The sequence below is a fragment of the Simochromis diagramma genome, unplaced genomic scaffold, assembly GCF_900408965.1.
Source record: "Simochromis diagramma unplaced genomic scaffold, fSimDia1.1 OVJJ01000293.1, whole genome shotgun sequence".
Lineage (NCBI taxonomy): Eukaryota > Metazoa > Chordata > Actinopteri > Cichliformes > Cichlidae > Simochromis > Simochromis diagramma.
This window is the reverse complement of record NW_024386801.1, coordinates 22,381,352-22,396,227: the sequence shown is the minus strand read 5'-3', so window position 1 is coordinate 22,396,227 and position 14,876 is coordinate 22,381,352. Positions and strand designations below refer to the sequence as shown.

At 40.2% G+C, this 14,876-nt stretch overlaps 2 protein-coding genes across 4 annotated transcripts in view; both read left to right on the top strand.

The window, feature by feature from the left end:
• Window positions 1–4,444, top strand: part of LOC120730286 (serine/threonine-protein kinase pim-3-like) — a 6,589-nt gene extending 2,145 nt beyond the window's left edge. For both annotated transcript variants that reach the window (XM_040026577.1, XM_040026576.1), the window contains exons 4-6: window positions 1,437–1,800; window positions 2,048–2,224; window positions 2,992–4,444. In XM_040026577.1, the coding sequence (XP_039882511.1) occupies window positions 1,437–1,800; window positions 2,048–2,224; window positions 2,992–3,194 (744 nt within the window). In that variant the 3' untranslated portion in view covers window positions 3,195–4,444. The remainder of the gene's footprint in view (window positions 1–1,436; window positions 1,801–2,047; window positions 2,225–2,991) is intronic.
• A 2,497-nt stretch (window positions 4,445–6,941) lies between these two features.
• ftsj1 (FtsJ RNA 2'-O-methyltransferase 1) lies at window positions 6,942–14,725 on the top strand. Of its 2 annotated transcripts, none has more exons than XM_040026578.1 (11): window positions 6,942–7,070; window positions 7,331–7,468; window positions 7,775–7,844; window positions 9,033–9,153; window positions 9,246–9,324; window positions 9,421–9,473; window positions 9,548–9,601; window positions 10,185–10,287; window positions 10,632–10,715; window positions 12,479–12,582; window positions 14,148–14,725. In XM_040026578.1, the coding sequence occupies exons 2-11, from the start codon at window positions 7,348–7,350 to the stop codon at window positions 14,319–14,321; spliced, it is 963 nt and encodes a 320-aa protein (XP_039882512.1). In that variant the 5' UTR covers window positions 6,942–7,070; window positions 7,331–7,347; the 3' UTR covers window positions 14,322–14,725. The 2 variants fall into 2 exon arrangements, with proteins under 2 accessions (XP_039882512.1, XP_039882513.1); XM_040026579.1 differs by lacking the exon at window positions 6,942–7,070 and adding an exon at window positions 7,077–7,238.
• The last annotated feature ends 151 nt before the right edge of the window (window positions 14,726–14,876 follow it).

Genomic DNA, 14,876 nt, shown 5'->3' with positions numbered 1-14,876 from the left:
TAACTTCTTTATACCACTCTGCCGTGTAACCATCTGGTCCTGGTGATTTACTTATTTAAGCCTATAATTGCGCTTTTAATTCTTCTTCAGTTATGTTCATTTCATTGCTTGATTTTGTTCTTCATCTAAAGTGGGTAAGTCTAGAGGGTTCGGAAGCTATCATCGAGCTTCAGTCCTTCCAGGGGCTTCAGGTTGGGTTTTATAGTCTTTCAAAGGCTTCTGTATTTCATTTAATTTATTTTTTATTACTTTTGTACTTGGTTCCCTAATTTTTAATTTGTATTTTCCGCTGTCTTTTTTTCAATTTCCACGCCAATATTTTTAGATTTAATGCCACTTTCATAGTGTCTCTGTTTCAAAAACATTAAATCTTTCTTGATTTCTTGTGTGGCTAGATTGTTAATTTCGTTCCTATGTTTTTGATTTCCCTTAATATATCCTGTGCTGAGTCCCTTTTTGTCTTCTTTCTAGTTCCTTGTCTCTTATTCCTCCTCTGTTTTCTATTCTTCTTTTTCCTTGTTTGCTTATTTTCCCTCTTAGTACCGCCTTCCGTATCCCATAGTGGGAGGTGGTCTTCTCCGGTTCGTTGCTCTGGGCTTTTCTGTTTATTTGTGCCTTGGCGTCTTCACCGACTTGAGTTCATTTCCATGTTTTTTTTTACCGTGGTTATCTGGTAGTTTTGGTGCCTAGCACTTATTCTATCGTCCCCCTTCCCACCGTTGTATTTTTCCTTTCTTTCCCCTTTTATGATCTTCCTTGTTAGAGGTGTGGGGGTGTAGTATAGTCCCTTCTATGGAAAGGTCTCGTTTACTTGCAGTTTAACAGTTTTAATTGCCTTACTACCTGTTTTCTTACCACTTCAGCTTCTATTACTATGTGAAATTATCTTTCGTGTTCACAAATAGATGAATAAAATGAATATGTCTGGTCAATAACTAAGTCTAACTTTCTACTGCTGCTATGTATGGCCCATGAAGCTTCTTACTGTGCCCTCAGTTTCCTTGTGTTCTTTGCATGTTTTGGTATAGATGCATGACTGGTTATCATTAGACAAAAAAGCCACTGTCAGAGTGCGTGTGCTTTTGTAGGATGAGGTGCTTGTTGCATGAATGCATTAAATGATTTAAAAATCAGGATATAGGTTTTGTTTACCTTAACTTTATAAACTGCTGTAACAAAGGAACATCACAACTGTTGGGACAAATAAAGTATATCTTGTCTTTATAATCATAAATTTTTTACCAAGCAAAACACCCCAAACACCTTAGTTCCTTGTTTTTAGATTTGTTTGGATTTCCAGCAACCTCTTGGTCCTCATGTGCCATTCTTCATAAAAACCCACATGATCGCCTTCCTCTTCTTTGCATACTTTGATCTGTATTTAACTTGATGTAATTTAAAGGACGACATCCTGATTATTTAAATTGCTCTCTCAGTGCGGAGCTTTAATTCCTTTAGAGATTGTGCTGCTGAAGAAAGTGAGTGGGACCTTTGCTGGTGTGGTGCAGCTCTTGGATTGGTGGGAGCAGGCGGATGGCTGGTTTATAGCGATGGAGCACCCCAAGCCATGTCAGGACCTGTTTGATTACATCACAGAGCGTGGCGCTCTTGATGAGGAGGCAGCACGTGGCTTCTTCCTGCAGGTACTGGAGGCCATACGTCACTGCTATGCCTGTGGCGTTGTCCACCGTGATATTAAGGACGAGAACCTGCTGGTGGACCTGAGGACCGAGCAGGTCAAACTCATCGACTTTGGCTCAGGGGCTGTTCTTAAAGACTCTGTCTACACAGAGTTTGATGGTGAGTCCAAATGTCCCATTATCTGTCACTGTTTTTATGTCTGTCACTATTTTGTGCTCCCACCCACACATCCCCCACTCACACACACACAAAATTACCATTTAGAGATGGATCATTATGCTCAGAAAGTTGCCTTCATTGATGAGGAGGGCATGTTCCTGACTCTATAGGCAGCCAGGAGTTGAAGCTGGAGCCATTGCTTGGCTTTAAAATGCCTGATGCGTTTCTGTATTTGTCCTCCCTACAGGGACACGAGTGTACAGTCCTCCAGAGTGGATCCGATTCCATCGATACCATGGGCGACCAGCCACAGTCTGGTCACTCGGTGTGCTGCTGTATGACATGGTGTGTGGAGACATCCCCTTTGAACATGACGAGGAGATCCTAACGGGACAGATCTATTTCAGGCGGAAAGTCTCCTCAGGTCAGTCTACCCAGTGATAGAAATTGTCTATTACTTGTCTCTGTTCCTGTTTTGCAGCATTGGTATTTTTAGTGGCAAAGAGGGTGGGAAAACTGACCAATGAACTGACATCAAACACGCAAATGCTCACAATGTTCATATTGAAGCATGAAAGAGGCTATCCTGGGCTCTGTTTCATGAAACAACTTCATCCACTCTGAGTTGATTGACTCTATTTACTAACACACTGTGCCAGTGCAAACTGGATTATGGCAGAAAAAGAAGTGCCAGTATTTACAAAGACAGTGCAATGACAAGATTGTGTATAAGAGCTGGAAACTCAGATTGTTGTGACTCACCCTATTGCAGGGGTCTCAGTCCTTGAGGGCCTGTTGCAACACACCTGAATAAAATTAGGTCATTAGCAAGAGCATAGAACTGCATGCTGAAGTGTCAACCCCTAACCCTACTCAAGTAAATTTAAGTTAATGGAAGTGTTTGGAAAAATGTACTTCTAAAAATACTTTTGCACCATGTTCATTCACTCATGAGCTGCTGTAAGATGAATCAAATGGCTGAATTGCCACCTCAGCATGCACTCAAGTTCTACAGTCTTGCTAATGACCTACTAATTGTCTTCAGGTGTGCTGCAATAGGGACACATGGAAAAGTTTCAGGACAGCGGCTCTCAAGGACAGGAGTTTGAGACCCCTGATATAAATGATTGGTCATTGGTCAGTGTGTTGTGCCTCAAGCTTTTGTACTAGTAGTTTATCTTTCTGTTGCAGAGTGCCAGCAGCTGATTGGCTGGTGTTTGTGCCAGCAGCCATCCGACCGGCCAACCCTGGAGCAGATCTTCCTCCACCCTTGGTTGATGGGCAGCAGGGCTCAGCGAACAGACGAGGCAGCCATCACACTTCATGCTGTTAAAGATAACACCTCCTGCTCCTCCTTGAATCCATCTTCCGCCTACTCCCCTCCCAACCAGTAGAATCTCATGGTGGGCATGGTTTGGACTTGACTGACAGCTGTCCTTCAGTGTCTATGACTTCATGTCGGTGGGAGTTGTTCACAGTTGTAGATGAAGTTTGCTGCTGTGGCGCAGCTTTGTGCTGCGTTAAAAGTGCCTTGAATTTGTTTATTTAAAGCTGCTATGGGGAAAGTGTCATTCATTGGCAAAAACCAGACTGCAAAGGGAGAGAATCTCTAGACGTTGAAAATGAAAACATTTTTGAACATCTGGTTAAATTCTGCTGTGTGGAGCCACATCAGGGCAATGGAACATCTAATCGTCTGTAAGGCTGCAGGGGATTAGAAGTCTTCCAGATATATCAAGTAAGTCTGCAATGTAACACTTTTTTGTTTGTTTGTTTGTTTTTTTGTTTCTATGGTTAAACAATCATCTGGACAGTCGGTTTTTCAGTTGATTGGGTTTTTTTGTCGCAAGGCTGATTTTACTTAAAATGTGTCCACATCCAGTGTGCTTGACAGGGAATACCTGCAGTCAACCTCATCTGTTTGTCAGGGTATAAAATGCACAGTCAATGCAAATATTGTGTTTTTTATTTTGAAAACATGCATTTTTGTTATATGTATATACTTTTGTATGCATTTATTGTATTTTGTAAGTTATCTTCATTATTGTTTTTTTTTAAATATTTTATTTGTTGACATTTTGAAATGTAGAATCCTGGCAGGAAAGGTTTCTTCATGGACATGATTCCAATTAAACTTTTTTTAATATATATTTTTATATAGAAGCAGACAATATTGGTCTCAATTCTTTTCACTATACTACACAGCTTTTCCCTGTCACAGCTGCCACCACCAGTACTCTGACTCAGTCTTTCTCTATTAATAGCTGTCAATCAGGGTCAAGGCCCTCATAATGTAGGTATGATCAGCTTTGAAGAGCAGAACTGTCTACAGGAACATTTATGGCAAGCCAAATATAATAATAATAAGTTTGTTTAATACTCTACACACAAGCGTGACGGCCAGCAGTAATGTTGGTCATGTAGGTTATGTTGTACGGCTCTGCAGAAACATGTAGTCATGTAAAAATATGGCAACTGTTTTACTTTGCGTGCTGGAAAGCTAAAAGTTGTCAACTGCCAGACAAGTGCCAATCTCTCCTTCACATGGTTAATTTTTATGTGACTGAATAACAAATAGGTAAAGGTTAAAAACACTTTAACTTAAAGAAATCCTACACAGTCCTACTCTGTGCAAACCAGGATTTGCATGTAGCCGGAGTTTACCATTGCCTGGTATATACCCTCTTAGTATGTTACCGGAGCGCAGTATGTCTCTCCTGAACCAGGGGAAGTTGTCGGAGGGCTGGTGCCGTGGAACATCATGAGGATGTGTCCATGCTGCCCGCATCATGCCCGAATTGTGGAGAGACAATGCATTTAATCAAAGGAAATGGCTGCTGCTCAGCAGAACCTTGAGAAACCTTGTTAAGGCCAGGTCTGCCTGACTTCCTGCCGCTGGCCTCGGCTGCTCCCGCGATGGAGCTAGCCGCACTGCCGGATGGTCCTCAGCCAGGGTCACGGCAATCTCAAGGCTCGAGGACCAGTGAAAGCGGATTCACTTTGCTGTCCCAGCCAGGAGCCCCTCCATGGATTGCTCCAGAACCACCATGTTCAGCACAAAAACTTCTCGCGGGGAAGGGTCAGGCTGCAGCCACCTGGCCACAACATCATGCACCTACCTAGCTAAGGCAAAGGGCCAGTCCCCCATCTGACAAGAGACCCAGCAAGTCTAGGATTGCCACTGGACCGCATCAAATGATGTACATGCTGTAATCTGGAGGCTGAGGGCTGTGGTACATCTGTTTCATTTGTTAAAAAAAGATCTAAAGTAAAGTGTAAAAATTCATCTTTACGCTTTCTTCCTTGAAGGCTTTATGAGTTTTTGTACATGTGCGTCTGTGTGTTTAAGTGTGCAAGTAAATGAGTGAGTTTGTTTCTGCAAGCCTTTAAAGCGAAATGTGATGGCTGCAATGTTGAGAAGCAAGTATATTAGCATTCTGAAGTTTGCCCTTTGCTTTGATGCAAAGTTTTTGTGTTGAGGGTATGTTGGTGTACATGTTAATCAATATTAACAATAATTCAATGTCCAAGTTCAAATCCCTCAGGTCAGTGGCTCAGTTTTACTGGCCCATGTACATTTTTATTGGCTTGGGATTTTTAATTTTTTTTAGAAAAGATATTTTTAAATATTAACGCAATTTAATCGAGTCAGTATTTTATAATATTTCACTTTCAGTCTGAAAAATGTTATGAAACTACAAACCTATAACAACTCCGGTCACAAGACTGAGACAGTTAAGTGTGTTCTTCTGTCATGCAGACAATCCATGAGAAAAAGGAAAGAAATGATGGAAACTGAGTCAAGGACATAATGTACAACGTAGAAGTGGCGTACAGTGATTTAGTAAGGGCAGCACTATTCAGTTTTCCTCAGAGGTAGCAAAAGTGCAGACATTCTGTACTTAAGTAGAAGTACAGATACTTGTGTTAGAAATACTGTAAAAGTTAAAGTACTGATTTTACTTCTTAACTCAATGAAAAGTGAAAAAGTGCAGCCTCTGAAATGTACTCAAAGTAAGAAAGTAAAAAGTAGTCTTTTAAGGCCATTTGTAGGCTACCAGTTATTACTGTGCAAAGCCAACTGAATCCTGTATTAATATGATAAAATTATATTAGTACAAAGGAATATAAACTTTCAGTCCTAATATGCTTTATGCTAAACAGTATAAAACTGGTATGAAGGTGGAATTCAGTGAATGAATCTACGTGTCGTCACCAAAAATGTAAAATAATTTCCAATTCCCTTCATTTAACCTACCAATGATCAAGAACATCACAGCTTCTGTGCACCAGTCCGACACAGTACAGCAAACCAACCTGTTTATCCTGCATTAAACTGCACAGTATTTTCATGCAGCCTTTCAATAATACAAAGTTACTAAGCTATATCTCAGTTTGTTTTGCAGGATGTTTCACAATATGAAAAAAACATATTTTAATGTCATATACAGAGCAAATATCTTATTTTAGGATCTACATGTAAGCTTTTAATTTCCCCCTTATCAAATCCCACTGGCTAGGCCTTAATTTTAAATACAATGTCTCTTCTTCCTATCCTGTCCTGACTTTCTTATCTTTTTCCATCTCTGAGTAAAGTTAAGTGTAGCAGCAGATACACCTTTAGCTAGCACTGTGTGAGAAACAAACAGTCTGTGTCTTTGTTGAGCTGACATAAGCCTTACATTTGAAAATACTTACACTTACAAAATGTTACCCCCTTTGTACATGCTTCTCTTCTGTAGAGCTAGGTAGATGCCGAAGTACCGCTAACCCCTGGTGATTGACACACCATTAGGACTTCCTTTCATGTTTTACTGTGTTGGCTCAAATCGGTTTAATGTTTGAAGGCCCGCTGTGGCATGAAATTAAAAATCACTTCAAATATGTTAAACCGAAAGTAGTCTATTTTGAAAACGAAAGGAGTAGAAAGTACAGATATTTATGTGAAAATGTAGGAGGAAAAGTAACGTTTTCAGAAAAATAAATACTCAAGTACAATTTTCAGGTATCTATACTTTACTTAAGTACATTAACGAAATATTTGTACTTCGTTACTTCCCACCTCTGGCGACATAAGAGGATCAAGAAGCAAAATAATTGGCTAGTGACCTTAAATGATTCGACAATCCTACAGGAGGCAGCAATGCACTATCCTGGATGCGAATTGGCGTTAAGCACCAAAGAAGAAGAAGAGGCGGAAGGACGAAAAGAAGAAGAGCCTGTCACGACAGAGCCTTTTCACAGTCGACAACAGCAAAGCCCACGTGAAAGTAAGTGAGTCTGGATGTCGTGAACCAGTCTTTGTGTTTTTACGTGTTTTGTGTAGTATGAACTTGAATTTAATTCACACAAAGACGCTAACCTACCTTCAAACAACAAGGACGGACAGCCATGCAGCGGTCTTGTAGTAACCGAAATCCAAATGCAACAATACTCAAGAAATACAGCCTGTGTTATACAGACAACTTCCATTATAGCGATAATAGCTCTAAAAGAATAGGGGCCATTGTGACTGTGTGTTTTCCTTCAGAGGGGTCATAGGTCAATATGGGTCGGTCCTCCAAAGACAAACGAGACATTTACTATCGACTGGCCAAAGAGGAGGGCTGGAGAGCGAGGAGTGCCTTCAAGCTGCTGCAGCTCGATCAAGAGTTCAACTTGTTCACAGGTGAGACCCATAGGTCACCTGAGAAAGACTTTTATCAATAGTTTAGTATATGTATAATATGTAGAAAAAGGGTTCTTTAGAAAACCCTGATGTGACTTTTTCATGCTATAAAATGTTTTAGTATTGAGATGTTTTGTCATGAGCTTAAATAGGGCATACATTCTTACAAACCTTCTAATGTGGCTGAATTAAAATAATTCTGTAAAGAATAGTGGGCCAAAATTTATCCACAGTGACATGAAAAACTCACTGCCAGCCCTTGTACTATTGTGTCTGTTGATAAATGTCTGTTTTCTTCTTCTTTAGGTGTAAACAGAGCAGTGGATCTCTGTGCAGCCCCTGGAAGTTGGAGTCAGGTTCTCAGCCGGAAACTCAGGTAACATGTTACTTATTTTAATATGCCAACATATAGTGAACATATCCTAGCTGAGCAAAAATGATTTGCATGGCTGCAGTATATTACACTTTTATACAACAAGTCTTTTTTTTTTTTTTTTTTTTTTTTTTTAGAAATATACCATTAAAGAAATAACATGGGCCTTAGAGTTGAACTCTTATCCTATTCCTCTTTTTATAGCATATAAACTGCTGCAGGGGTGTATTCTCATATTTATATGGTGTTTTCACAACTGCGGTGTTTAATCCATTTCAATTGAACTCCGGTTCATTTTCCTACCTGGTGCAGTTCATTTGTGCAAGTGTGAACACAGTATTCGTAATGAGATGCGGACCAAAACAACCCCACCAAGACAATTTGGAGGAGGTGGTCTCAGTACCATTACAAATAAACTCCAGAGCAGTTTGTTTATGTGTGAACCCGATCCAACTACCTCACGAGTTTGAGCTATAAAAACCCCCATCCCATAGCCATCCATGTATGCTTGTTTTCTCAGTGCAGAAAGGTACTATAGATGTGCAAAGGTCTGTACGGGCTAGCAACAAGCTCTGAAATGAAAGTAAATTCTGTGTTCTACAATAAACCAGAACACAGCACCTTCTTCCTGTATTTACTTTTGTTGCACTTGCCCCAGACACATCTGGCTAATGAGCTGACTGAACATTCTCATGTGGTTTGTAGTGACGCATTTTAGATTTTCCTCAGTATGAAAACAAACTAACCCACAAGAAAAAGCTACAAGTTTACAAACTCATCAACTGATTTGGATCAAATTAACAAACTATAGGTATGAAAACACCTATAGGATTAAAAAAGGTGTTGGAAATACCAGAATATCATGCTAAGAATAACACACCATCCTTATGCTGCTCTTGTTGTTTCTGCACCAAGTGACCCCTAGACTGGCATCAGCTGTGGTTGTCTTTAAATCTAATCTGAACACATTTATTAAGCTTTCAACGCCTGATCTCTGGGACTGTGGATGGAGGACAGTTTGTTGCTGTGATATTTTATGTAAATTGTGTGAATATGTGTTTAAATGAATTTTTTGGAGCTGCTTTATTTCTATTATAAAGTATTTGGATTATGATATGTGATATATTCAAAAATGTGTCTACTTACTAAAAAAATATTCTGTGCATTTTGTTTGTTTGTTTTTATTAAAAGAGGGTGTGCGGAGAAAGTTGAAAAGGGTGAGAGCGGTGAGGAAGTGAAGATTGTGGCAGTGGACCTTCAGGCCATGGCTCCCCTGCCCGGAGTTACTCAAATCCAGGGAGACATCACCAAGGTAGGGACATAATCACAATGATGTCAGTAATCACAGTAACTCAACTCTTAGGCGTGGAGGAGTGAAGACCTATGTCAATGTCTTTCTCCTAGGTGTCAACAGCTCAGGAAATAATTCGCCACTTTGAGGGTCAGCCGGCCGACCTTGTAGTGTGTGACGGAGCTCCAGATGGTGAGAGGCTTGCTTTCTGTCTGACGTCGTTGGTTCTTAAGTCTCCTCTGTCCCCCTCTTGTTGTTCTTATTCTATTTCTTATGTTCTTTTCTTAGTAACTGGACTCCACGATGTGGATGAATACATCCAGGCTCAGCTCCTGTTAGCTGTGAGTACAGAGATGTGTTTGATTGCACTGTCAGATTTCTTGTGACGCCACGCTAACAGCTGTTTGCTTCTTAGGCTTTGAACATTACCACACATGTCCTGAAGCCTGGAGGAACATTTGTGGCTAAGGTGAGCTCAGGATTTGTGGTAATTCATAAATGTACACTTATAACATTTGATGTTAAATAAATGAGTCCTGTCTGCCAGAGAGGTGACAGTCATCCACCCATTCTCTTAAAGTCTCATGGACACTTCCCGTCCTTCTTTTCCTGCTGTCATTTATGACAGACTAGAACTGTCAAGCTATTGCCACAGCAGTAGTAGTGCTGTAATGCAACAATAGTGACAAAGTATTATATGTCAAATGTATATATCAAAAGTATTGTACATCAAATGTGAGCACTAAAGCATCCAAGGTCCCATGAAATTTTAAGTATAACATAAGTGCATAACTTTTTGGTTTACTTAACAAGAAGTCAAACTTAGCTAAACTAACTAAACCTTGGAACTCTTCAGGAGGCGGCACAATAATGTTGCACGCTAAAACTGAAATTGAAAAATATTTTCTACCTGGGTTTGGTTGGCTTTCTTACACAGCTGCGTAAAACCTTCCTTTTCCACCATTTGAATTAGCCCTGTTGTGGGTCCTGGGTTTCATGTCTCTTGTCAGATTGGCCTGTACTGACAGCCGGGCTTTTACTCTCTCTGACAGATTTTCAGAGGTAAAGATGTGACACTGCTGTACTCCCAGCTGAAGCTCTTCTTCGATGGTGTGACCTGCACCAAGCCTCGCAGCAGCAGGAACTCCAGCATCGGTGAGCCACCACAGTCATAACCCACTCGCATGGATCTAATAGAAGGAAAATCTCGTCTCCATTTCATTTATTTATTTTATTATGAAATCCAAAGCAAAAAAATTTATATTTGCTGTGGGTTTTATTACATGTTTCAGCAACACTCACACACAGGCAGTGGGCTACACAAAATCTTATACTAATAATGAATGGCTGCCTGGTCTTATAAAATTGTTTGTAGATTCTCTCTGAGGAACTTTCTAATCAAGTACCCATTGTTTGATTTTACACACCCATTCCCATCTCAAGCATTTGAATGACCTCTGTTGACATACTGTGTGAATGATCTGTCTTTCTGTGTACAGAGGCCTTCGTGGTCTGTCAGAATTACTCTCCTCCCAAAGGCTACATCCCCAACATGTCTAATCCTCTGCTGGATCACTCCTATGGTAATTATCAACCATTTAACCACATATGTCTTTACTTTGCTATCTGAACTGGATCAGGAAACTGTACTTGGGTCAGAATTATCACCCTGTTCTATGTGTTCAAACTAGTCATTGAAAAAATGTAAACCAAGTCTAAATAATAGTTTTCTCATGTTTTCAACCATGTAGTTTTAGTTGCAAGACAATAAGTTGTCTTAAAATTTACAGACGTAAATTACTAAGTGTGTAACATACATTGTATTGCCAAAAGTATTAGTTCATTTGCCTTTATACACATATGAACTAGACTGACATCCTATTCTTAATCCATAGTGTTTAATATATTGGTGGGCAACCCTTCGCAGCTATCACAGCTTTTGACTCTTCTTGGAAAGTTTTCTACAATGTTTAGGAGTGTATTTATATTTTTAGAAGCACATTTGTGAGGTCAGACACTGATGTTGGATGAAAAAGGCCTGGCTCACAGTGTCCACTCTAATTCATCCTAAAGATGTTCTATTAGGTTGAGGTCAGAACTCAGTCAAATTGTTCTACACCAAACTCTTTCATCCATCCCTTTATGGACCTTGTTTTGTGCACTTGTGCACAGTCATGGTGGAACAGGAAAATACCATTCCCAAACTGTTTCCACAAAGTTGGGAGTATGAAATTGTCCAAAATGTTTTGGTATGCTGAAGCATTAAGAGTTTCTCTCATTGAAACAAATGGGCTGAGCCCAAGTCTTGAAAAACAACCCCACACCATAATCCCCCCTCTACTTTATACTTGGCACTCTGCAGTAAGAAAAGTACCGTTCCCATGGCAACCGCCAAACCCAGACTTCTCCATCAGATGGAGAAGTGTGATTTGTCACTTCAGAGACACCTCTGCACTGATCCAGTGAGTCCAGTGATGACATGCATTGTGCTTGGTGATGTAAAGCTTGGGTGCAGCTGCTCAGACATGCAAACCCATTCCATGAAACACTATTCACTGTTTATGAACTAATCTGAAGGCTACATGACGTTTAGAGGTCTGTAGCAAAAGTTGGCGACCATTGCGTACTATGCACCTCAGTATCAGCTGACCCTGCTCTGTCATTTTACATGGCCACTACTTCGTGGATGTCCTTCACAATCGTTTCCACTAGTTGGTATAACACCACTAACAGTTGACTGTGGAATATTTAGTAGTGAGGAAATTTCACCACTGGACTTCCATCCTATCATGTAACACGCTGGAATTCACTGAGCTCCTCAGAGCGAGACGTTCCTTCAAACATGTTTGTAGAAGCAGTCTGCATGCCTAGGAGCTTGATTTTATACACTTGTGACCATGGAGTTGGTTGGAACACTTGAATTAAATTATTTGGATGAGTGAGTGAATACTTTTGGCAAAATAGTGTATGCTAACAATAATTTTGTGGCCACATTTGGTAATTATTTTAAAAAAATACCCTGTGGAGTTTTCTTGCACATAAGCAAAAGTTATATTTAGTAAGTTTTATTCAAAGCTAAAGTTTAAATGCTACATTGTTTGCATCTGTAGGTCCTGGCACGTGTTTCTTTTTCCTTGCTTTTTCCTTTTTTCCTTGCTTGCACATTAAGCCAACACAAGCTAGATACCAAACCATGGTGTATTGCATGAACAGAACCTCAGACTGCGCAGCACTGCATTACACATCTTTTGCTTCTTCCTTTGAATGTTGAATTAACTTTTGCATAGTCTCTTTCTGCAGCATAAATTCACACCTATAAGTTTCTCTTCTGGTCTCTGTGCTTAAGATGTGGATTTTAACCAGTTAGAAGGTCCAAACCGTGTCATTGTCCCATTCCTGGCGTGTGGTGACCTCAGTGCCTTTGACTCTGACAGAACCTACCCTTTGCAGGTGAGCTGCTTTATCCTCTTGATCCTGATACAGAGTCAAACTTGCCAACCAAATTTAAAGTAGACATGAAACCGTATGTGTATAAAGGTTAATTTACACCATGGAGCCCTGCTCTCAAAAACTGACAGATATAACTCCGTCTGTGAAGCTGTATTTAAGATAGAAGTGCTTACAGATTTTATAACATGTTTAGCGCCATCTTGTGCCAGTACGGAACGTGTCATCACTGGTTGGTTGGGGCTAATAGACACATTAGTTTGTGTTAGCTAACTAGTGACAGAACTGATAAATCTGTGGAAAGCACTAAACCACACTAAAACTAAAAATCAGTCTAAAGGGGGAGGGGGTCACTTTTGTGCTGTCTCTGGCTGCAACAATGAGTTTTATGTTAAAACTGAGGATATACTGTCCACTTTCACTCTGTTTCTTAAGCAATCAGTGGTTTGTTATTGTTTTGCTAGCTAATTGTGACATGGGGAAATCCAGCTGTTAGCTGTAATGTTCAGGTTTGTAAAGCACTTTATAAATGAGAACTGTGTGGAAGAGAGTGTGGTGGTGACAGGTGGTTCACCAGCCCAACAAGCTGGAGTCAGAAGCTGATATTTCCTCCTCTGGCCGAGTGTACTGAGTGGGGAAATCAGCAGATGCAATAAGCTCTATTTTATGCAATAAAATCTTTCTTTTCTCAAGCACGTCCAGACAGTTTACAACATAGCAGCACACTACATGCACAACAAACGTGTAACTATGTTTCTTACCGAAGCACGATCGGGAATCTCATCAGCACGTCTGCAGGGAAAGTAGGTCAATGTGTATACTGACAGAAGATGACGTTAAACATGTTTTGGGGCGATCGTGGCTCAAGAGTTGGGAGTTCGCCTTGTAATCGGAAGGTTGCCGGTTCGAGCCCCGGCTTGGACAGTCACGGTCGTTGTGTCCTTGGGCAAGGCACTTCACCCGTTCCCTACTGGTGGTGGTCAGAGGGCCCGGTGGCGCCAGTGTCCGGCAGCCTCGCCTCTGTCAGTGCGCCCCAGGGTGGCTGTGGCTACAATCTAGCTTGCCATCACCAGTGTGTGAATGGGTGGATGACTGGATATGTAAAGCGCTTTGGGGTCCTTAGGGACTAGTAAAGCGCTATATAAATACAGGCCATTTACCATGTTTTAAAAACTTACATTTTTTAGCAGAGCTCCATGGTGTAAATTAGTCTTTATATGTGTAGTGTTTCATGTCCACTTTAATTAATGTATTTTGAAAAAAATGTCTGTTTGAGTGTAATTTTTAATTTAACTTTTGTTTTTCTTGTGATGTCTTGGTTATCCCTTGCTTTATATTTTTTCACTCTAATATGGAATGCATAATTATTCCAATATCTTAATACTGAATTTTAATGGTTTAGTAATAAATGAGTGAAATAGAATAGGGGGTGCAGTTTTGCTTGACTCACCGTTCAAAAATAATCCTTATTTACCTACATACATAAATGCTGTTGTACAAATTGTCCAAAGAAATTAATTTTTCTCCTTGCTGTCATTGTGTCCTGGCTGTTTCTTGCCTTTCCTCAGCTTGATGCTGGTAAAGAGTACCAGTATACGCCCCCTGCTCAGCCACCCATACGTCCCCCATACCAGCAGGCCTGCCATCTCCGCAAAAAGAACCTGCTGTCCAGAGAGGATGCTCCATCAGTCTGTCCCACCCAGAGCCAAGATGAGCCAGAGCCAAACGCGGAATCAACCTGATCCAAATCAGTTATGCTCTTGGTGGTTTGAAGAAAAAAACAAACAAAAAACAAAATCGGCCAACACCCGGATACGGTGGATAGTTACTATTAAAAGAACTCTTTCCTGACAGATGAGAAGATGGCTAACAGTTTAATTTCTATGAGGCCTGTAGTGGTATGTCTATCAACAGAGACACAGGAGGCTGTTTTGAATGTTTTTTCTAAGCAGAGATGTATGTTTTTATTGGTTTGTATTTTGATGCAAAATTCTTTGAAACAAATGTTTTTATCCATTACTTTTAAATTGAGAAAAATATTATCTTAAGCCAAACCAGGCACAGTCAATGTTATGTTGTTTTTTCCATGACTAATAATTGTTCAGTTGTCACACTATAATAAAATTGTATTTAAAAAAAAAAAAAAGTGAAATAAAAGCACTCGCTATGGTGATGTTTAGTATTTAATAATGCCACGCTTGCCAATAACCCCAAGGATTATCTACTTGGAACAGTAATAGTTTTAAAATATATACCTAATATAAACGACTTACGGATGGTATTTTTAACTCACTGCT

What these genes read in the sequence shown, in the direction of transcription:
- ftsj1 (XM_040026578.1), top strand. Translation starts at nt 7,348, where the DNA reads ATGGGTCGGTCCTCCAAAGACAAACGAGACATTTACTATCGACTGGCC. An exon ending in GAGGAACATTTGTGGCTAAG is followed by an intron (nt 9,602 to 10,184) that starts GTGAGCTCAGGA and finishes TCTCTCTGACAG; the next exon opens with ATTTTCAGAGGTAAAGATGT. An exon ending in CAGCAGGAACTCCAGCATCG is followed by an intron (nt 10,288 to 10,631) that starts GTGAGCCACCAC and finishes TTCTGTGTACAG; the next exon opens with AGGCCTTCGTGGTCTGTCAG.